This window comes from Gadus macrocephalus, chromosome 6 (genome assembly GCF_031168955.1).
Source record: "Gadus macrocephalus chromosome 6, ASM3116895v1".
In the NCBI taxonomy this organism is placed as follows: Eukaryota; Metazoa; Chordata; class Actinopteri; order Gadiformes; family Gadidae; genus Gadus; species Gadus macrocephalus.
Window position 1 is genome coordinate 25,034,291 of NC_082387.1, and position 24,246 is coordinate 25,058,536.

Sequence of the window (24,246 nt, forward strand, 5' to 3'; positions counted from 1 at the left end):
AAGAGCTCAAATTAGAGCAATTGAAAAAGTGAAACATTAGTCTCCTGTCATCTCCTTCTCATGCACTGGTTAGCCATGGTTGTAAAGAGTTCATTAAATTATTTTGAGTAGATTTTGTCCTTGTTTAGCATGTGCTATTGCTACTATAGATATACAAAGGACAACTCGTCATTTTTGTGTTCTATTTGTTCATACTGTTATTAAAACTGATAAACCTACTCAGCTTTCCATGATTGTTGATAATCGTTATACTCTTAAATCAGCGGGTTGTGGACCCCTGCGTTGGTGAGTGTGGTGCGACACCCCATAAGCGCCACACACGTACACGTACCGGTGGGACGGGATTGTACGAGGCTGGGAGGGAATCATCACAGTATACCCACTACAATAAAATAGACTACACCACTGGATAGATTGTAATATTTGGCTAATCACACTCACACCTGGTGGTATAGTATGTCACCTTTAAGGTAGTTGGTGGAGGTAGTTGAGGGCTGGTCTGTGGAGGAGACCCGGTTTAGATGGGGGGGGGGGGGGGGGGGGGGCTGTCCACATCCAGTCCTGGAGTCCTGGGCGGTGGGATTAACAAAGTTTCCTGCTGCCTCTTTCTTTCCCCCCCATCCCTCTTTCTCTCCCCTCCATCCCTCTTTCTCCCCCATTCCTCTTTCTCTCCCCTCCATCCCTCTTTCTCTCCCCAATCCCTCTTTCTCTCCCCATCCCTCTCTCTCCCCCATTCCTCTTTCTCTCCCCTCCATCCCTCTTCCTCTCCCCAATCCCTCTTTCTCTCCCCATCCCTCTCTCTCCCCTCCATCCCTCTTTCTCTCCCCTCCATCCCTCTTTCTCTCCCCATCCCTCTTCCTCTCCCCAATCCCTCTTTCTCTCCCCCATCCCTCTTTCTCTCCCCCATCCCTCTCTCTCCCCTTCATCCCTCTCTTTCCTCTCTCCAGTCTTTCTCCATGACTCTATCTTATCATGCATCTTCTTAAGATAAAGGTATCCTCTTTTTTCAGCTGACATCTCTCTCTCTCTCTCTCTCTCCCCCCCTCTCTCTCCCCCTCCCTCTCTCTCTCTCTCTCTCCCTCCCTCTCTCTCCCCCTCTCTTCCTCTCTCTCTCTCTCTCTCTCTCTCTCCCCCTCTCTCTTCCTCTCAATTCAATTAAAAACAAGCTTTATTATCATGCGAAACCAACGTTAACAATGTGAACTTGTGAGATGACAGGGAATCTCAGGTGAGGGAATCGAAGTGACCGGAGTGGGAGTGGCAGGGTCTGTCACGTTAGGGGATAAGTCTCAGAATATCTCGTGGACGGGGGGAGATCAAACAACAAAAAAAACGAAATGAAGACAAAGAACGTACGTGACAATCTTGTTTATTAAAGCAGTGGAGACACCTTTGCAAACTCTTCATACCAGAGTTGTAACCTGTCCTTATACAAACCGTATCGACCCTTTGTCTATCTGAATCCCTCTGGCTGAAGCTGCCTTGGTTTCACATTGGTCCCCAGGCCTGAATATTACTAAATACTGGTGGCGCGGAACATTAAATGACAATTCAATGATTTCAAAGAAGCAAGAACCTATTCATATAGCACATAAGGCAAGATATTGATTAACATCCTTCTAAGGGTACAGTTAAATGATCCCTCACCATCAGTGATTATATTTGAAGGGGGGCGAGGGAGACTTCCTGGCAGAGAAATGGTGTCTATTGGAGAATTAGTAGCTGATGATTGAGGATGGATAAAAGTAAACCAGCAAACAATGCAGACGGAGCAGATTTAGAGCAGTGACAAGACATTCAAAATCCGTGGCCTTATTTAAGGGAGAAGAGGCTGAATCAGTACTTTTACCAGTGTCTTCTTTACAAAGTGTCTTTACTTCTAAATAAAAAGAAGCATTAATGAAACAAAATTACATACAGCTTTAAACCCGCACTATGTCACTTTTCTACAGGAATTTGCTGAATGACAGAGATATAAATATCTCTACAACATAAACCTAACCCTAACCCTGAAAATGATTAAGCTATTACTGTAGCAACAACTCAAGCCAGTAGTGGTTGTTTATGGGAAAACATGCATAGTACTGGAAGATAACTTTCTCTTATAGCGTATGGATCCGTCGGGATTCTTCCTATCCGTAGTGGATACATTGGAGATGGTTTTTGTAGTAGTGCAGCTGTAGTTTATACTGCACATCACCCTTTCCAGGGTGTCTGAACCGACCGTATTGAGCATTGGCCCCTCTCGGCTGATGGCCAATGGAAACATGGCCGCACGAAGCAACCATCAACTGGCCAAGACCATCCATGAAGAATTCTGAAGAGGAAAAGACAAAACAGCAATTATTGGATGTTAAGCAGAATAATAGAGTAGCAGGAGCGCTTCCTGTGTACATCCAAAACGACTTGTCCCGACGGGGGAGCATATGTCGGAAAACTAAAATTAATAAACAGAAAAGGTGAGGTGATGATAATGAATCCAGGTCCAGGCAGTACATATTTGGATGATATTGTTAATAAACAAATTGGATATCTGCCCCATTATGGAACTACAAGTCCTCGCACCAGTGACAACATGACAACTGAATGATTTCTCATTGTTATTGTGGTTTTATGACGGTGGACGAGCAGACACTTTTTATGGCATGTTCAAAAAGGACATATTTATTTAGACCGGCTGCCCGTCTCACAATAGCTGCCAACACTAAGCACTGCAGTCCAATTCATCTGATACCTCAAAGCCAGAAATATGTAACTTATGCAAAATATTTTGCCTGCTGAATTGAGACAAAACCTATATTTAATTTATGCAAAAATTGAAGGAGTTTCAGCCTTGCGTGTCATGCCGTGTAGCCTTAGTGCTTGTGCAACTGCTCCAAAGATGAGGTAACTTCACATCCAGGAGCGATATAGCTCCCTCTATAATAGCGCTGTTGGTAGCTAGCATTTAAAGACTGAAGACCTACTTTGGATTGCCATGTATCTACCAGTGAAGCAAAAAGAAAACTCCCCATTCTCACTCATTGCGGATGCATGTACACAAACCCAAAGGGCTACATGTCATAGATGTGGCTGGGAACATACCTGAATGTGCCACTCTCTTCAGCTTGGGGTCAAATCTCACTCGATTCACAGCGTCGGTACGAGCCAGGAAGAAGTTGACCACCCCATGGACTATGGAGCATTGTGGGTAATTTGGTAGTGATTGGAACTTTATGTCGGACTTCCTGTCCATACAGCCTCCAGCAACACCATCGCCTTCCTCATAGGCGATGGAGAAGTAGAACTGGTTTCCAGAAACCGAACCCCCAACCTAAGAAGTATAACGAGAAATTACATCTTCAAACTGATGCTTTATTCATAAAAAAATAGTAATTGAGTAATATGATTCTCACCACATCCAACTCTGGTGTTGCCTCCATCACCTCCACCAAATCCTCTATCTTTGTTTTCTCAGTGAATAGAAAGTCGTCATCCACCCAAAGAAAGTACTTGGTGGTGACTTGAGAGACAGCCAGGGTTCTGCCGGCAAACCATCCCTGTGGAAGGGAAGGATTTGAAATCAACTTCAATACTTGACTACTCTTATGTGATGTCCAAGCACAAGACTGACATTATGGTGTGTGTGTGTGTGTGTGTGTGTGTGTGTGTGTGTGTGTGTGTGTGTGTGTGTGTGTGTGTGTGTGTGTGTGTGTGTGTGTGTGTGTGTGTGTGTGTGTGTGTGTGTGTGTGTGTGTGTGCACATGGTTCCAATATATGCCTACCTGTCCCCCAGGCATGATGTATTGCAGAACATTTTCTTCTGTGATCTTTTCTGGAGTAAAGCTGTCATCGGCTACGATGAGCACCACGTCTTTGTAGAATTGCCTGAGGCTTCTTATGAGGACCTTCAACTCTTTGTAGCGCATAAAGGTCTTGGTGGTGACTGTCACTTGGTCGCTAATGTCTTTGAAAGAGTGGAGGGGGGGGGGTAGAGAGAGGAAGAAGGTAAGGGTTCATGATTCTACTCAACTGTAAAAATTGAAGATTTATAAGGAAAAACTTTTGTTGTTATACTTGTTCCCATGTCGAAAAGAACAGGTACGGTTGGTTGCCGAATGGTGATGGGGAACACAGCTTCATGAAGCTCAAACGAGAAGTGAACTGATTGAAAAATAAGTGAAAAATATTTTAAAACATCCAGCCTAAATAAGATTTGACACACTTTACACAATCCACTGTAATATTGGAATGCTTTGAGTGCAAAATGAGAACATCACATTAACAATATATTTTTTAAACCTGAGCCTCTGTTCAGTACGTATCTTTCAATGTTATCATTTAACCCATACATCCATTAAAAAGGTCTTAGAGTACCCAGGTCTCCGGTGTGTATGTGGTACACAGGAATGGTGTAGGTGACCTTCGCCAGAAGTTTGTTGAGTTCCTCTAAGCTGAGCTTCTCCAAGATCAGCAATTTCTTTCCGCCACCTATTGGTTATTCACAAATCTTATTTCATACAAGTCAATCCCAGTGACAAGTGGTTTAGTTACACATTGAAGTGATGGAGTTCATGAATCACCTTCGACACTTTGTGCTTCACTCTGGCTCCCTAGACTGAGGACACCTTTGGTGACCTGTAGTGATACCTGTTAAACACAAGGAGAAGTGTGTTGTGAGTGATTGAGTGAGTGAGCGAGTACTTTGCCGTGCTAAAATGAAAAAGGACTGTTGACTGAATATTTGTACTTTTTAGCTCACAACCTGTCTGTTGTTGTCCGTTTTCCTAACATGCCTTGGTACAATCAGACTGCCAAAATATAATTATTACTCGCTCATTGATTCAAACCACAACACCACCCATAGCCTAAATATGCCAAATATGTTGGTAGAACAAAAAAAGAATGAGCTAGCAACGTGTTTCTGGTATATGTGGCGATAATTCAATTTAGGAATTCCCACAATCTCTAAGAAGGCATGAGCTCAAATTTGACAATGACAAAGAGTTAACAACGTGTCTAAAAAGCGTCTTTGCTGCACAGTTTAGACTTAAGGGCTGATTGTGTTCCCACGACACGCAATGCAAGGACCACGTCGTAGATGCTTCGACGCAGTGGTGAACCTTTACGGTTCTACGTCGGGTTTTAGTAAGTGGACCAATCACAGCCCTTGCTGCTGCGTTGCCTCGACGGAAGGTTAACATTTTTGGGAGGCGCACGTCCGGCCCTTGCGGTGGACGCAAGGAGGGTCCGCGAGGACGTAAGGGGTCCTTAACCCCCTTGCGTTGCGTGAACGTGGGACCACAATCAGCCCTTAAGTTCCGTTACGGGCTGGAGTAGCAGAGCCGCCGGTTTCCCTTCATCAGGACGTCGTAATGCCTTGGAAATATCCCAGTAGTACGGTCTCATTTAAGTATCGGTGAGCAAAATGTTCCAGCTCCCGCACTTCAGGAGGGATTTGTACGCTATCGCCTGAATATTCCCTCAATGGCCGACAGGCCCACCGTGTCATCTACTGGTTAAGCATCGATAGGACACTCCACTCCACTAACCTCCACTGATTGAAACTCAATTGGTTGTTTGCAGTCACCCATGTTGCGCAAACATCAGAAGGAAGGCAGGAAGGGAAATGCAGACAATCAAGCAGCAGTACTCTGTTTATTCAGGCTTTGTGGAATCAAAGGAAGTAAGAGTGAGAAAAGCAGAAATACAGTATATTGGAAAAGAGTTGCATTGTTCGAAAGAAAAAAGAACTTCATCACACAATATAAAAAGGTGAGATGTATAGAATGAAGTGACCTGGGAAAATGTAGCTGGGCTTGGCAGAAATGGAATATAATCTCAAATAAAAATTATGCTTTAGTTATTGTATATTTATTTGTTGTTCGTGTAGAAGAAAACTGTTGTTTAACCCCGGGCATTACATAATCTGCAAACACCTATTGGAGGTGCACCAGTGCTTCCAAGAAAATCCAAAAGTCCCCGAAAGCTCCGCTTGGAAAACCCTGATAAAGAGACCCATAACCATGTCATTAAAGGGATAGAAAAGACATTTCAACTCTTGCTTGATGAGAAACAAATGATTATGGTTAGTAAGGGGGACCTGTGTTGATGCTGGTTAGACATGGGCCGTAACAAGGAACCAGGGAAATTTAACCTTTAGCTCCAAGACATCCAGAATTGTCCCTTGTATCCCAATTTTGACTTGACACCCAGAGTTTTACTACCAACCTTATAGCTGCTTCTTTGAACCCCGTGCAACGCTAAACCTGAAACAAAATATCTTTCGGGGTGAAACTATTTCCTGAGGAATACATTGAACATAAAATGAAGACCGAAAAGATGCTAAGGAAAGAGAACATTGCACCTTATATATGTATATCTGTGCAGTGCACTTGCACAGCAACTGAACTGAAGAGCAGTATCGGGGAGATTTAATTAAACCACTGAAGTGCAGCGTACTGTACCTGGAATGAGAGTGGGGACCAAGGGGCGTACTGTGAAACCCTGAATGGGATACTGCAGTGGAGAGTTGGGTGGAGCAAAGAGGAGTGTGTTCAAAATGGAGCTTGTTCTGGACACAGGAGACAGAAAAAATATTAAAATCCACAAATCAGTTAACCAATACGAAACATATGCCACTTAACCAATAATGTAAATTGAACAATATTCTAACTGAATAATTAATGTACACTATGTAACATTTACTGTACCAAGTCATAAAATGACCATGATATGACATCAAACAATAAGGAAACATGCCGGGTCAAAATACTGGCTTCTCCGTCTATTTTGATGACACTCCCTTTTCAATTTGTGGTAGGCATTCGCAGTCGCAAACAAAAACAAATTCCTGACATTTTGTGGGCACTATTAGCCTGCTATTACCTATCCAGGGAAGTGTGTACGCGCTAACTTGTGTTGAAAAAACAAAGATGCAGCTAGGGCAGCTGCTGAACACTGGTTTGTAATAAAATGGACCACTACACAATTTCAGAAGATGAGGTCCCAGATGAGGAAAGAGTTTAGCAAAAACCCTGGCTGATCTAAATCTTGACATAGATGATGTCAACAATTAACCTGGGGTCCTAGCAAACAGGCCAAATACTCATTTTACAACTTGATTTGAATATTTAAGATATTATTCTTTAAGAAATTGATTTGTTGATAAAATCGATCAATTGATACATCACTGTCTCTCCTCCCCGCTTTGTTCCAGCCTTTGCTCCTGGTACTGGTGGCCATGCATACCTAGCCTGGTGCTTCTTGTACTCCTCTGCCCGTCGTTTCTGAATGTCTTCTCGGTTGGCAGTAGGAATGCTCCCTGCCAGATCATATGACTTCGCTGGGCAAGTGCAGGAAGCCGCGGGCTTCACTTGACCAGTGGGCGGGGACCTACAGGTAATATTAATAAAAATACACTTCATTGATAGAATGCTTTTCATGAATGCAACTGCCTTCAAGAATGAATAAACATTACAGTTAAAACATAAGCATAACATTTGATAAAAAAGAATATCATCATTAATATCATTCCTTCCCAAAGGCTATAAGTTTGTGTGCCTTGAGTTTCTCCTTGGGATTGTGGTATTTCTTTGCTCCAAAACTGTTGACAAGCACTGATGTATTTACACATCCATCCATTAGCTTAAGGTTTGCGGTGTCCGAGGTCAGCTTTGTAAATACATGAATATTGCACGGAGAGTGACCGAACATTCACAAGCGTGCACTTTCAAATCAACTTTGAGCCTTACCACTTTTTTATCGGGGCTTCAATCTTGTCCTCTACCATATCATATGAGGGGAGCCAGAGGTAGCCTATTCCACTGAAGATAACAAGAGACAGCAGCAGTAGCGAACCTGTTCTTCCAAATGAGGGCATCTGGAGACAGAGAAAGACAATCAGTGCGTTAACATGACACTGAAGAAAATCATATTATTATTTACGGGTTAGTGCGTAAAAAGTACCCTTCACAACAGTTGGGCAATCAGCAGGTAATCAAAGGTACTCCTCTGAAATCATCAATGGTGAGTGCAGTTGATTTTATTTTTTTTTGGCCTAGACTAGTGCTGAGTATAATTATTATATTGTGGTGGATACCCCATCGTCAAAAATATTACATTGAATGCTTTTAAGCCTACTGGTTTTGCTTGGCCTTCCAAGAGGTGATTCTATTGATTTTTGTTTTAAATTCAGTAGCCGAATTAATTGAGTTATTGCATGGTCAGATTATGATTTTTCCAACTTCTGTTGTTTGCCTTATTTGACTTTAATAAATAACGGTGTATCTTTTGGCATTGTCTCACTATGTAATGCAAATAGCAGTGGACATTGTGGGTTAGTGTTGTGTTTTTCAGTGTAAAAGCATGCATTTGACGCTGATTAAGGGATTGGTTTCTGACTCATGTTGTCCGCTGTGGGTCGGATGCTCTGTTGGTTTGTGTGTTCATGCTCTGTGTAGCCCGGGTCCTCTCCGATGCTGTTGACACTGTCACAGTTCACTTCTATATGAGATCTATTAATTTCTGTTGCTTGTGATTCAACAGAGGCATTTACATAATGCTTGAAACTTTTGAACACCACGCGTCTTGCCTTGTGAAAATATATTGGTATTACCGCACAGTACATCCCTCAACACCATCACTGAGTAACTCAGACCCACTGTAGCACCAGCAAGAAAAAATCTCTGGCGCCGGTGTCACGTTAAAATTGTACCGGGGGCGAAAATTGTACCGGCCTACGTCATCAGTTGTTGACAACTGCTCGCAACCGATCGTCTGTTGCCTGGCAACGGGCGATCGCGTCGAATGACGTAGGAAGGTTCTTGAACATTCGCGAACTTTCATGCTCGTTCATTGCACTCCTTCATTGAGCATGACAAGACAGGTTTTTGAAACCTGCTTTAAACAATCAGTTCACTAGCTAAATTCGATTAACCATTCAATACAATACAAATATAAAGTAAAAACAAGTGTTATCTAGCGATCCGTTATCTGTAGGCCTATTATGTTATTTGGTGTTCGGCAACATAACCGCGAATGGTTTTTGAAACCTGCTTTAAACACTCAGTTTACTAGCTAAATTCGATTAAACAATTCAATACAATACAAATATAAAGTAAAAACAAGTGTTATCTAGCGATCCGTTATCTGTATTATGTTATTTCGTCTTTGGAAACATGAGCCGAATGTTTTTTGAAACCTGCCCGGCAACGGACAACCCAATCAAATCAGTTGTCAAGTTGTCAACAACTGATGGCGTAGGCCGGTACAATTTTCGCCCCCGGTACAATTTTAACGTGACACCGCCACTGTGCCCTGCTAGAGATTTTGGCCCCTTCGAAAGAATATAATATTGAAACATCAGTATTCTAAATTCTGGTCAACATGTTTGTCAGACAACAGTAATTCCCCACTGTCTCTACTCTCTAAACACCTGTGAATTTGCCACAGAAAAGACACAGAAGACCTACATCAATGCCTACCCTGTTATTATTTTTCACCACTAGGTGTCAGTATTTAGAGACCTGTAGCTATTGGATAAGTATACGAAAGTGAGTGGGCCTTGCTGCTGCAAACCTCAGTAAACAAGACTTCCCAGTACATCCACTTCATTTATTTATGCATATATATGTATACATATCTATATATACATATAGATATATATACACATATATATATATATACACATATATATTAGAGCTGTCAAGCGATTAAAATATTTAATCGTGATTAATCGCATTAATGTCATAGTTAACTCACGATTAATCGCGATTAATCGCAAATTCTTTTTCTATGCTAAATATCCCTTGATTTTTTTGTTCCATAATTCTTCTCATTTTAATTCTCTTATCAACATGGTGAAGTGCATCGGCTTGTCTTGTGCAAATGATTTTTTATTGATAACAACATTGGCATATACTGATCAAAACAGGACGATACAAAAAAAGAGCCTATAGTGCAATTAAACGACTGCTTTGAACAAATGTCATTTGAACATAGCAGTCAGGCTACTGCTTCTTTGTTTTGAGCCAAAGAAAAAAAAATAAAAAAAAGTTTTGTTTTTTTTTGTAAATAAAATATTTGCGTTAATCGCGCGATATTTTTTTTTAACGCCGTTAAAATTGGTTTGCGTTAACGCCGTTAATAACGCGTTTAACTGACAGCTCTAATATATATACATATATATATATATATATATATATATATATATATATATATATATATATATATATATATATCTGTATGCTATATGTATGAATTTAATGTTGGATGAACAACTATTAATTTATATTAAATAATGGGCACCAAAGGAAGGTCTGTGAATAAATGTATACATTTCACTGGAAAAACTGGGTGCTTAATTGTCGGCACTTTTTCTCCCTCTCACCTTTCTGTTGCCTCGCTTTTCGTTCCTGTTATCCCGACTTCTTCGACGACGACGTGTCTAATCTACTGACAGTCCACCTTCCGTTCTGCTTGCATGCGCACCGACTGGAGGATGAGCACGCTCTGAGCTGAAAACTGGATCCACACAACACCGAACCATACAATCAATCGCGAGAGGGTTCCATATAAATGTTATGCAGATTATCTTGCCAAAAAATGCTTTTTTGGCAAGTTTGTTTCTTGGAATTTAACTCGTCCTAAATAATCCTTTTTAACTTATTCGACAAAAGATTAGAGTTTCTAATTCACATCATGACATTAATTAAGCTAGAAGCATGAATAAATAAAGAAGTCCAATGCATTGGGTAAAGCAAGGACTCATATAGTGGCGGACAGGTCTCAGGAATGTTGAGAACAGCTCTGCTCCCCAATAAAACTATAGTAGGCTAATAGGTTAGCCAGAAGGCATAGGCGTCGATTACGGGGGGGACGGGGGGGACATGTCCCCCCCACTATTTGAAATACGAATTTTGTCCCCACCACTTTTAAAAATGTGCAAACCAATTGCGACTGAAAAAATCCCCACATACTCAACCAAATTCGTCGAGTCTAAAATCATGCGATAGGCGTGCACGAAGACATCATTTATTAGATAGACCTACCTAATAAACCGTTGGAACACACACGACCGGAACCCATAGCAACGCCGGTAAACAAACCCAGACTCCCGAGAAGCCCAATCCCTATGAGCTCCCCGCGCTACGGCCATCCGGAGGCGCACAGAGCTTTTTGCCATGATGTTATATATACAATTATATTATATGATATACTATTATATATAGAGCTCCGAGAGTCGCAAACGGCAACAATCACTTTCTCCTCCATGCAGCAGTTCACCCCGGACTGCACTGAGTTTGACGGTTGAACGCTGATTGGCTGTTACGTTACACATGTCACTCAGTGGCCACGCTGTTGAACGCTGATTGGCTGTCATCACGCGAAATTCGTGTCAAAGTTCAAATATTTCAACTCGAGCGAATTTGTCGCGCCACAAATCCTCGTGAACGCGCTCGCCTGTGCACGGCGAAAGTGTGGTGCGACAAATCAAAACAAATCCAAAAAATTCGCCCGATACGCGTCTATACGTTCACTTTGTATGGGATCTTGTTGCCCCGTCGCGTTTGGTGTGAACACACTGGAGAAGTTTCAAGATAGACAGCCAAAATTGACATTTTTATTCAGAAAATAGCCGGTCCTTTTGCTTCCTGTAAAAAGCATGTTTGTGACACGATATGGATACATCATTTAGCCTGCATGTGGAGGGCCACATAAGGTAAGAAATTGGTTTACGTAAACTTTGCTGCTGGTTCTGTTTGCTCGTGATGACCTGGCCAAAGGTTACCCACGGTCCTAAGCAATTGTGATCTGATTCTGGTTGGGGCTCCAGCTAGTATGCATTGTATAGATTGCAGGTAGTAGCAGCTACACACGGTGCGATTGCTATGCCAATGTGGTTATAGTTGTTTTGTCTGATTGAGATATGTGACAACTTGGAGCCTGGTAGGCCTATCCTGACATAAATATGTTCTCGCATAACCTGTGTGATTATCCTAAACTGTAGGGGATTTTATCTGCGGGCAATTTGCTAATGATGTTGCAATGAGTGAAGTCTACATTGGTCCTTCGCAAGTGTTTACTGGTGGTCAGGATTTGGCAGATGCAATTCTCCTCTAGGCGCTTGTTTTTTTTTTTTTTTTTTTAATGCAGCATAACATATGCTACCAGCAGCCCTTGCTCGTCTTCAAAAGGCTGATGCTCAGTACCTCGTTTCATTTCGTACCTCCTTTACAGTCTGGCATTGTTTGTCTGGTAAACTTTGTTGATATCAAGATAAGTGTTAAATTGCCAACACTGTTCTTTGTCCTGTGTGTATTAGTATTACATATCCCGAGCCAATACCATGGTGTTTCCAACGCAGTTTTGCAAAACAAGCCAAAACACAAACTGTGTTTTCAACTTATTGTTCGAATAGGATTTTCAACACCTGACTATACACTGTAGAGCATATTGTAATGCAGCGTTGAATGGATGAATAGCTTACATAAGGGTACCCAGCACTTTTCAAACCACACTCAAGCTTATGGTTATTGTCCCCACCACTTCTAAAAACAAACTGACGCCCTTGCCAGAAGGTACCCAGACAGCAAGCCAACATTGAATAAATAGTGATTTTCCATCCGAATCATCATTATGGTTGATATTGAAATTTCAATGCAAAATAAATGTTGAATCACCATTACCGTATCGATGAAACCTGATGTTATTAATGTTGATGGCAACAACATTGGAACAACATTGATCTATTGTTTTTAAACATTGATATTTAGGTTACCGGGCGATATTGCCAATATGTTGAAAAGTCATTGATTTAGAGTTGACTGGGAAACGACCGTTGTTGAAAGGCCATCGACAAATAGTTGACCGGGAAATATGATTGAAAATGCATCGATATATAGTTGACCGGGAAATATGATTGAAAATGCATCGATATATAGTTGACCGGGAAATATGATTGAAAATGCATCGATATATAGTTGACCGGGAAATATGATTGAAAATGCATCGATATATAGTTGACCGGGAAATATGATTGAAAATGCATCGATATATAGTTGACTTGGAAATATGATTGAAAATGCATCGATAAATAGTTGACCGGGAAATATGATTGAAAATGCATCGATATATAGTTGTCTGGGAAATATGATTGAAAATGCATCGATATATAGTTGACCGGGAAATATGATTGAAAATGCATCGATATATAGTTGACTTGGAAATGATTGAAAATGCATCGATAAATAGTTGACCGGGAAATATGATTGAAAATGCATCGATATATAGTTGTCTGGGAAATATGATTGAAAATGCATCGATATATAGTTGACCGGGAAATATGATTGAAAATGCATCGATATATAGTTGACTTGGAAATGATTGAAAATGCATTGATATTTGATAGTGATGGGTCGTTCGCGAACGAATCAGTTTGAATGAACGTATTTTTAACACGAACGAACTGAACTGATCCTTCTCTCTTGTTCGTCTCGTTCATTCTCAGGCTTGACTCCTCCCAGACCTACTAGTCGCTGACTCGCTGTTCATTCGCTGACAATGGGTGGTGAAGAGGGAAGAGTAGTGTGCGAAATACGGGGAGTCCCTCATTGGTAAATCGGGGGGGCTCGACCCCCCCGATTTACCAATGAGACCCCCTGAAAGCCTGAAAAGCAAAATTTGAGGGAGGTCTCAAAGTTTGTCAAAAAGATGTATATAGGCCTAGGCTTTACATATATTTTAATGTCACTAATGGTCACTTCAATGTTTTTAAGCTCACCATGTCCAGAATTCAAAATGCATTTATTCACAAAAAATGTTGCCGTATGCAATTTAGCCATGTTCGCCAAACAGAAGAAAGACATAGGGCCCTATTTTAACGGTCTGAAACGCAAGTGGGAAGCGCAAAGCGCAAGTTGCTTTGTGGGCGGTTCTACGGCGCTATCGCTATTTTACAGGCGGATAAATGACACTTGCGTCGCGGCGCAAGTGTCAAAAGGGTTGGTCTGAAGCAGCCCGTAGGTGTGGTTTGGGCGTAACGTCCAACAAACCAATGAGATTGCCAGCTCCCATCCCCTTTAAGAGCCATGAGCGCATTTGAATCGGACGAGTTGATATTTTGACAGCGCGTCTGCAGTCTCCGATGAGACAGATGCACATGAATTTCAAACTGCAAATGGCTCAGTTTATTACTAAATAATATGGCCTAATTCACACATTTCTTCCACAACTTCAGAAATACTGAGTCCTCAAATAAATTTCGGCAAAGAAAACGTAGGCCTATATGATATAACAAATGTTGTGCGGTAACTGTGGTTCTATTGAATGATATACGCAATACATTATAAACATTGTTGTTTCTTATCAGCATTGTATGCTATCCTAATATGCATGTGTCCCGCGGTAATAGACATTGCCATTGATTGTATTATGCGTTACGTGTTTAGTTTGCGTGTGTTTAAACAGAGCACACACGCGCGCCCGCATTCATTCATTCTTTTTAACACTCACTCGCGGTAAAACAATGTTTTTCACGATCAAATACTCATCAATCCTAAAAGTTGAAAAAAGCTGAAACCAGACGGAGGTATGAAGGGTAGTTCCGGAGGCTTGGTGTGAATTACAACCACCTCACTTTGAAGCGCACCAAATCAGCCGGCCGAGACCTCCATGAAGATGTGGTCTCGGTTCGCTTCCAAACGAACCCTGGTGCGGTCAGAACCAGGGGCGGACTGAGGGAAAAAAGTGGCCCGGGAGTTTCTGTCAGACCGGCCCACTCAATACACGGCGCGCGGCCCACTAAGTACACGCCGCGTTGCCCACTCAATGGATTGCGCGTATCGAACAGTCAGTGGCCTTCTGGGAAAAATACCCATACACTTAACATTATTTTGGATGATTACAAAGAAATTACATCATATATGTATGTTTGTTTTTTAATAACATTTGGATCCACCAATTTGCCTGGATGGACACATGGAATAAAATGATTCTTGGCTATTGTAACACTCCAAGGTAGGTATAGTTTGCTAGATGAATATGCTTAACTCTTGGCTAGTATCAGATGGTTATACAAGTATAACTACAAAGCCTTAAGGAATGAATGTCAGCAGAGAAAGACCACACAATAAAGAAACTGGAATCAGAGGGTAGAATTAGCATGAACAATATATTAGAAATGAACAGAACAGAACATACGATGGGGTGTGAACATCAGTGGTATCAGTAGTGTTGCATGCTGGGTGTGTGATTGTTTGTGTGTGTAGGGGTGCTGAAGGTGCATAACAAAACAGTAAGTTACATAACGACGTTCCCGAAATTCAGCCGTGGTGCAGAGTTACAGCCACTCCGAGCCAGTCGCACATTGAGCTTCCCCCAAATGCGCTGTTTTGGTGTCTAGCTATAATGCAAATGAGGAGGAGCGAGGCGGGTCAAGGAGGAGGGTGGGGGTGTGGCCCTGAGCAGCTTGCAGCCACGGTACCATTCGCTCTGTTTACAGTGGATGTATCGCAATGGCGAGGCGCACACAGCCTTTAGCCGTGTTCTGTAAATATTCTAGAACACACGGGAGTCCTGGAGCTCTATATCAAAATATTATCATATAGCCTACATAGATATCTATATCATATAATATTATAACGGCCAAAAGATGTGTGAGCCGATATTATGAATCTCTCCGACGTTCCTGGTTCTTCAACGTCCTCATCAATGTGAAGTAGACTGAACCACGACAAGGAGGAGAAAGGGATCGTTGCCGGGCAGCGCTTAGGCACCTCCGCCTCTGGCGGTGGTCCCTCAGCGGGTCTCAAGCTGGAGACATTCGCCGCTAACAATCCCTTTCTCCTCATGGGTTGAGCGCATGCGTAGAACTGGGTGGCGCGTTGCGTGTATGTATGCAAATCCAAATTCTCTACCTCAATCCGCACAGCTGAGAACACTTCGGCTGTGTAAGAACCAATTTAGAGGTGTTTATTAATAAGGTGGAGATCTTTTCTTACTTTGGACTTCCGAAGTCTGTAAAACACATATTAGAAGACACTTAAAAAAAATCGAAAAATAGTCACCATGAGTGTGAAGACCGATTGCGAGTAGCAGTATAAAAGTCAGTCAGTGCGATTGCGATTGCGATTGCGATTAAATAGGTATAGCTCTTGGAGAAAATTACGCTTGTGCCGCTGTGTTAACCATTGTAGGGCTGATGCGATGATGGGCGTGGGCCGGTACATAATAGTATATTGGGCCATCGGCCCACCGGGGATGTCCCCGGTATTCCCGATGGCCAGTCCGCCCCTGGTCAGAACCCAACCGGTATCACGCCAAGGCGTGAAATAGATACGTTGGTCCACATCGCAAGGCGTGTTCAGTGTCACACTTCGCCTGACCAAAGCGTGAGGAGTACACGCTTTCTTCTCCATTCTAAATGAATGGAGGAATAGCACCAACAGCGGGCGAGACGTTCTCCTACATTTGGTGAAATTGTTACGTAGCAGGGGCGGACTGGCCATCGGGAGGTTCGGGAGATTTCCCGAACGGCCGGACGATTTCAGGCCGAGCCGGCCGGCCGTAATTCTTTTAGATTTTTTTTATTATTATTATTATTATTTATTTTTTTATTATTTTTTTATATTATTTTTTTTGTAAATGATGTAAAAAAAATAAAAAAGTTCAGTAAGCCGTGATTTGGGGTGGCCTGCTGCCGGATATTTGCTTACAGCGCGAAACTGAGCTCTTGCCTGACGGTGAAACGGGGCCGATGTATTACTGTGAATTTAGAGGGGGGAGCACCCCGACAGTGTATGCGGCCAAAGCGAGCGGCCAAAGCGAGCGGCCGAACGTCCCCTCCCAACTTGGACTGCTCCGCGGTCTGTCATTTCTGATTGGCTCAGCCTGACACACGGCCGGGTGACTTACTTCTCGTTGATCTCACTGAAGTTACACGGAAATACGAAAATGTCAAAAAAGAAAAAAGGTGGTGGAGAGGAAAAAGAAAAAGGAAAAAAATGTTAGAGCAAGACGCAGCCAAATGTGCTAAATTAACCGACCTTTTCCGTGGAAAAGCAAGGTTGACGGCGACGCCCCTGTCAGCGAGACCATTGGTGAGGCGGGAACAGGACACAGCATGCTCGCAGCAGCGAGCATGTTTGGCAATATAATAATGACTTAAACTAATTATGGAAGTAGCCTACCAGAGACGTCTGAGAACTATTCATAATATTGTAATGACCACGGAAGAGGCAGTGAATGAAGTATTGATTAGAGAGCGATTCTTTGCTATTGTTTTCTCTAATTATATAAATCCAACTATTTCAATTGAGGAAAGTCTGTCTGTGTGTGTGTCCTAATTTTTCTCCTAAACGGCTTGACCTATCACTCTGAAATGTGAAATGTCGCATAGCCCCTCAATATATACCTGGCCAGAGACTGACAGAGCCACAATTTTTTTCCACTAAAATAATTGTACCTTGCACTATTTAGATCATTTTCTGCCTTGATTTACCTTTCTAGGCACATGCAATTTCTAATATTTTGTACATGGGCAAGATTGCTTATAAAATATTTCCCAGTGATCTTCACAATATTCTAAACACATGCACATCCCAACATTGACATGCACTTGCAATGCACATATCCACAGATAAGGACTAGTTTTTATTATTTTACACCTTGGCAAAATTCTACGCACGCTATTCCCGCGGTCTCATAAAAGGCCTCTCCATCCCAACGTCCCGGGCCAAATTTTTGCCTGCATTAATCTTTTTTTATCTGAAAGGGAAATGCAATATTTTAGGACAGATACACCATTAAACGTGTTTCTAATAAAATTTCTAGCGAGAAATATACCTTTCCTTGCATAATGTCCAGTAGCCTAAGTGAATGTGTATGATCTTTATTTATCTTTATTATCTGAATGGGAAATGCAATATTTTAGGACATATTCACCATTAAACGTGTTTCTTATGACATTTCTAGCGAGAAACATACTTTTTACTTGCATAATCTTCAGTCAGTGATTGTGTCTGATCTTTAGTTTTATAGTTATTAGGAAGATTTTATGGGCTCACTCGCATGTTCCAACGATGTCAGGTTGCTAGGGACGCTGCTTTCGCTAAACTAGCAGCTCACGTGTTTCCTGCGTTTGTGTTATCAAACCGTTACTTGTTTATGTAACTTTTAAGGATATCATCTTGTTAGAAACATGTATATCTGAGAGCCAACCCAGTCGCCAAAACCATACGATGACAGTGTACGTTTTCGTGAACACTGGATTACGTCGCATTTCAACATAAAATAATGTGTTATACACACACACACACACACACACACACACACACACACACACACACACACACACACACACACACACACACACACACACACACACACACACACACACACACACACACGGATATATGGAATATCTTTTGATTTGGGCTGCTTCTAGGACATTTTGGGTGGATTTTGAACGGTATGTGGGTATGGCGACACATGAGTGCCATAAAGCACTCATGTGATAAAAGATGCATTCGGGCGTATAATATTATTCCACACGCGTAGATATGAACTGCGAGCGCGCAAATGATCTCTGCGCGCGCGCAAATTACCTCTGCGCGCGCAAAACTATGGCAAGCCATCCCCGCCAGAAAGCGGCATCATTTAGACGCGTATCACCTTCATTACGCCGTAAAATACGCCGTAAAATGCAGAAAAACTGCGTATTTTACGCCGTCATGCGCAAAAAAGGGCCGCTCTTTGCGCCCGCAAATGAGCCTTTCAAGAGCGCGCGTAAAAAGCGCCGTTTTGAACATCAAAACGCGCATAAAATACGGCGCTTTTGTGCACATCACAACGCCGTAAAATACGGCGTTTCTATAGTATGCTAATAACCTACGCCCTTCTTTTCTCTCAGCCAATGCATTTGAAGTGTTTGCGCCCAATCGCTGAACAAGACAAGCAGACCAAATCAGTTTAGCACAGATCTGCTTTGAGGAGTTCTCCTCTCATTTGTTGTTAGTTGTAGCGTCATATCGATATATATTAGTAAATCCAGTTCCTACAGTGTGGTCACCGTGGCCGTGGCCCAATCGATAGAGACGCTTGCTCTGTAGGCAAGAGGTTGTTAAAAAATAAATAATAATAATACATATAAAGACGTTTCAAACGTTCCATCGAGTCTCTCGCATTCTACAATGGGCAGCTTTATTGTTTCCCATGGGAGCCGGCGAAACTAGATTTCTTCTTCGAAGGTTGTGCTCCACACAGAACCTCCTCACCATCATAACGGAGTACTTCGGGGCACCAGAATGCTTTAGAGCGGTACTGATCGCATCGTGTCTTTCCAGTGTCAAATAGTTCAGGAATAAAATCACCATAAGGTTCAAGTGCGGCCATAACTAAGGCTAAATATAATTAGACAGTCTATTGCTGGTTTAGGTGGTTGGCTCTTTTTTCTTCACTGCGTTCTGCCTTCTGGTGTAGCCTATAACTATAAATGTATCTATTTTTGTAGGCCCTATTTGTGTTGCGGGGGGGGGGGGTTCACATCTACGAGAACCTACGGACTTCAGTGGGGGTTTCATTCCGTCTATACACGGCACCTTCTCAACGAGCAGGTGTGCGCCTGCAGCAGGGGGCGCCAAAATACCTATTCCCCACACAATGTCGTAGGCTACTTCATTGATAACCGCTACGCAGCGCATTTTTTTTTTATACTGCTCGTGGCGCCACCCGTGTGATTTGCCGCCCCCCACAAATATGCCGCCCCGGGCAGCTGCCCGGGTCGCCCGTGCCTAAAACCGCCACTGTTTGTAGGCCCTATTTGTTTTTCTGTTTCGGGTTTTAAAAACCAACACACAAAATCAAATGCCGTTTATTTGTTTATTCCTTTTGCCCTTTTTCAGTTTCAAAACCAAATCTGAAAAACCAAAAAACAATCCTGTTATTAGTTTTTTCTGATTTTGTTATAAATCGGAATATTCAAAGAACGAACCATACACGGATTCTCCTACCTCATCACTTTACTGACACACACAATGTGTGGCAGTAAAGTGACAGGATCATTCCATAGACAAAAATCTTTCCATCTAACTAATTTAATTTAGGAGGATAGTCATTGTAAGTTAGTCATTGTAAGTTAACCAAGTATTCTCATTATAGCCTAGTTATATCCTAGTTTTGCATATTTATACAGTGCATCCTATTTTCATATTTCATGTGGCATCTGTATTTTTATGTAGGCTACAGCATCTGTATTTTAAATATAGCTTATATCTTCTTTTTACATTTTACCTTTGGGCGCTGTATTAGCCTACTGTATAGGCTGTCTGTATTTGTGTAAGAGTTATTTGTATTGTGTAACCTGCTGGATTATGAAAGTTAGTTTGGGGTAAATAAAGTGTCTGTCTGTCTGTATGTCTGTCTGTCTGTCTGGGGGGAAATGCCGTGAAAAATGTACGCACGGTGCGTTCAGGATTAGGACTGATATTATGTCGGCATAGGCCTAATCAATCGGGTTTTAATATTTGAAGCATTCATATCAGTTTATTCTTTTCGGCTACTCTGCTGTTGGCCTTGATGGGGAGATATTTTTTTTGCTTCCATGCACAAATAGTTGAATCCAACAACATTCCTGCGTCTCCAGAGCCCATTTAAGCACCGTGTCAGACTCAGTAGACTGTTACAAGCCTCTGAACGTTGTTAGAGCATGGCTCCCCAGTTCATCAGTGTCTCTCTCTATGGCTCCCTCTCACTCCTTTCCACTGTGTATTTATATCGATTGAACAAGAGAGGATGTTACGATAACTCCGCGAAAATAAAGGCTCCATGGCTGTAATAATTTAAATATAATTAACTTATAAAGCGTGTAACAAGACACCTAGATGATCTGGCTGGCTGACTAAAAAGGCACTGAATTTGGAACTTATAACACAGGAGGTCTGGCTTGCGGACTAAAAAGCATTGCGATCATAAAAGCGTGACCATCTGACAATATATAGATTCGATCCGACAACCTCTTCCCTACATAGCAAGCGTCTCTATCGATTGGACCACGGTTATCACAACGTTGAAACTGCATTTACTAATATATATAGCCTATCTATATGAATATGACGCTACAACGCCAAATGAGAGGAGATCTGTGTTGAACTGATTTGGTCTGCTTGTCTTGTTCAGCGATTGGGCGCAAACACTTCAAATGCCTTGGCTGAGAGAAAAGAAGGGCGGAGATTATTAGCATACTAGAGAAACGCCGTATTTTACGGCGTTGTGATGTGCACAAAAGCGCCGTATTTTACGCGCGGTTTGATGTTCAAAACGGCGCTTTTTACGCGCGCTCTTCAAAGGCTCAATTGCGGCGTAAAAAGCGGCGCTTTTTTGCGCATGACGGCGTAAAATACGGCGGTTTTCTAGATTTTACGGCGTTTTTTACGGCGTAATGAAGGTGATACGCGTCTAAATGATGCCGTTTTCTGGCGGGGATGGCTTGCCATACAAAACAGCCTCTCGCGCGCGCAAAACAACCTCTTGCGCGCGCAAAACAGCCTCTCGCGCGCGCAAATTAACTCTGTGCGTGCAAAACTGCCTCTCGCGCGTAACAGCCTCTCGCGAATGATGTTCTGCTCTCGCGCACAAAAATTTAGTTTTTGCACTATGGGGGAGGGAACCAAGGCAGGGCGGGCTTTCCTATGATTGGCCGTTTCTGAAGCGCGATATTTGATTGACAGCCCTCCTCAGCCCTCCTCTCATTCAATTCTGAATTGTACAGTAAATGGCTGAAACGATAGTTACGTATTGTAACTCCAGATTCTATGAGTATAGGCGCAATCTTTTAAGTGTCGGCCTCATTGTCCTTTAAATAGCTGAAGAAAAGCTGTTTATTGGGAGCAGAACGTCCGCCGGCGCCCGACTATATCTGCGAAATGCAGACGTCGTTGAGGCACGCCGCACTCGGACGTAATTGAGGCCCACGCTGTTGGCAGGCGGGGATTACACATTTTTCAGTGCTACGGCTCACGCCTAGGGATAACCCAATAGCGATAGCCTTAAAAGGCTGCGCCTATACTCATAGAATCTAGAGTTACAATAGTAACTATCGTTTCAGCCATTTACTGTACAATTCAGAATTAAATGAGATGAGGGCTGAGGAGGGCTGTCAATCAAATATCACGCTTCAGAAACGGCCAATCATAGGAAAGCCCGCCCTGCCTTGGTTCCCTCCCCCATAGTGCCAAAACTAAGTTTGCGCGCGAGAGCAGAACATCATTCGCGAGAGGCTGTTACGCGTGAGAGGCTGTTTTGCGCGCGCAGAGGTAATTTGCGCACGCGCGAGGCTGTTTTGCGCGCGCAGAGGTCATTTGCGCGCGCGCAGAGATCATTTGCGCGCTCGCAGTTAATATCTACGCGTGTGGAATAATATAATACGCCCGAATGCATCTTTTATCACATGAGTGCTTTATGGCACTAATGTGTCGCCATATGTGGGCAGGACGTTTTTTGCAGGACCTGGCAACCCTGCGCTGTTGCCCGATGCACTATCATTCAACTTGAACATGTGTTTTTACAGTATAGAGGTGTGGAGGGATGACCTAGTGTGGCAACCCGTCCCCAACCCCTCGGGCTGGAAGACCCAGGGGAGAGGTTGTGGAGCGAGTGTACCGCCCATACCTTGCATGCGGAGCCAGAGGACATCCCTCCCGGCACACTAATCAGAGAAATAGGAAACACCTGGGGCGGTGTTAAACCCGAACCACAGGTCAGTCAGCGTATTCTCTCTCGTTATCCCCATGTGGGCGTGTTTGGAGTTATCCCGAATAAATGATGCCACATTCCTACAATGATAAAATGCAATTCAATGTGGAAGTAACCCAAGTATTCAGAATGCAATACTCTGATTGATTGATTACATTTGTGGGCATTTATTCTGCAATCTGTAACTGGAAACATATTAAAAGTATCCTTCCCAACACTGATAGCGCATATTTACAACAATTCAAAGACATAAACCATTTAGCTATAAATGTCTGCCTATTTAGCAGTCTTATATCAAACTGAGTGTGTTGTTTTGGTGTTCCAATAAAGTTATACACAAAAATGGGCAAAAGCTACAATATTATTTTCAATATGATTAATATTTAAACTAAAACAATCAACACTAAAATAATATCATCAATAATATCATATCTCATTTAAATGACTTACCCTACACACGGAGTCAAGTGCATCAAGTAACCGAGTTGGTCCTATCGAGACACATAAAGGGGAGAGGCGACCTATCATATTACAACATTGAGGACGTCTTTAATATCACAAAGTGCAACTCAATGTGCTTAACAAAAGATATGATGATTCAAGGGAGTTTTTTCTTGCCCGTGTGGGGGCATGGGTAAAGGGGGGTGTCACAAATATTTGGCCTGTTAAGCCCTTTGAGACTGTAATGGTGATTAAGGGCTAGACAAATAAAATTGAATTGAATTGAATTGAATATGATGACAATTTTTAAATTTGACAAACGGTTAGGTTAGGTACGTTTTTGGAGGGGTAAAAAGATCATAGTGTTATCGTGGTGTAGAAATATATATAGATATATATAAGTAAGAATTCAGAGGGAGGTTAAAAGTACAGATAGGCATATATATAAAAAAAAAAGGTAAAAGGGCATATAGCAAAAGGAAATTAAAAACAGTTCAATCTTCGGCTTTTATCTTTTATGTCAAGTTTTAAAAATGAGAACTGTTGGGGCACTTTGTATTTGCTCAGGAAGTGAACTCCATAGACAAACAGCCTAAAAGATAAAAGCCGGTTCACCTTGTTTTTATCTGACTCTTATATGCAAACTGTGTTCCTGTGATCACAGTGGCCTTGATGGTGTATCACTGAAGCAAGTCAGGTATATAGTCCGGTCCTATCCCATTTAAAGATTTGTAAACCAGCCTTTGAAAATGATTCTGCAATAAACTGGGAGCCAGTGTAGGGATTTTAGTATTGGGGTAATATGGTTGGTTCTTTTTTTTTTTTTTTTTTTTTTTTTTGGAATTCTAGCTGCTGCATTTTGTATCAATTGAAGTTTCTTTATGGATGTTTTAGGGATGCCTGTAAAAAGGCCATTGCCGTAGTCAAGCAGATCAAGGCATGAATGAGTATCTCCAGATCATCTTTGACATGAACTCCTTTCGGTTTAAGGAGGAGAGCAAGTGGAACACCTTACAAGAGCTCACAAAAATGCATTAATGTCTCAAATCATAGTACAACTATGTATTTCTAAATGAA

General features: G+C 42.1%; 1 protein-coding gene and 1 long non-coding RNA gene across 2 annotated transcripts in view; both read right to left on the bottom strand.

The window, feature by feature from the left end:
* Positions 1–1,353: 1,353 nt before the first annotated feature.
* LOC132458870 (beta-1,4 N-acetylgalactosaminyltransferase 2-like) lies at positions 1,354–23,232 on the bottom strand. Its single transcript, XM_060053234.1, has 13 exons — positions 23,179–23,232; positions 10,370–10,503; positions 7,734–7,861; positions 7,231–7,374; positions 6,447–6,553; positions 6,211–6,248; positions 4,563–4,629; positions 4,357–4,470; positions 4,057–4,143; positions 3,765–3,946; positions 3,396–3,539; positions 3,085–3,313; positions 1,354–2,317 (listed from the first exon to the last, which is right to left on the bottom strand). Exons 3-13 carry the CDS (start codon positions 7,859–7,861, stop codon positions 2,133–2,135), a joined length of 1,425 nt encoding a protein of 474 aa, XP_059909217.1. The 5' UTR covers positions 10,370–10,503; positions 23,179–23,232; the 3' UTR covers positions 1,354–2,132.
* Positions 1,354–24,246, bottom strand: part of LOC132458943 (uncharacterized) — a 32,501-nt gene continuing 9,608 nt past the window's right edge. Inside the window, exon 2 of the long non-coding RNA XR_009526044.1 lies at positions 1,354–1,831. This is a non-coding gene — a long non-coding RNA (uncharacterized LOC132458943). The remainder of the gene's footprint in view (positions 1,832–24,246) is intronic.

Bases quoted from the DNA above. Each gene is read 5' to 3' on its own strand.
- LOC132458870 (XM_060053234.1), bottom strand. From the start codon at position 7,861: ATGCCCTCATTTGGAAGAACAGGTTCGCTACTGCTGCTGTCTCTTGTT. The intron at 6,554-7,230 runs GTATGCATGGCC...TCCTGTGTCCAG, and splicing joins TACAAGAAGCACCAGGCTAG to AACAAGCTCCATTTTGAACA. The intron at 2,318-3,084 runs GTATGTTCCCAG...TTTCCTCTTCAG, and splicing joins GAAGAGAGTGGCACATTCAG to AATTCTTCATGGATGGTCTT.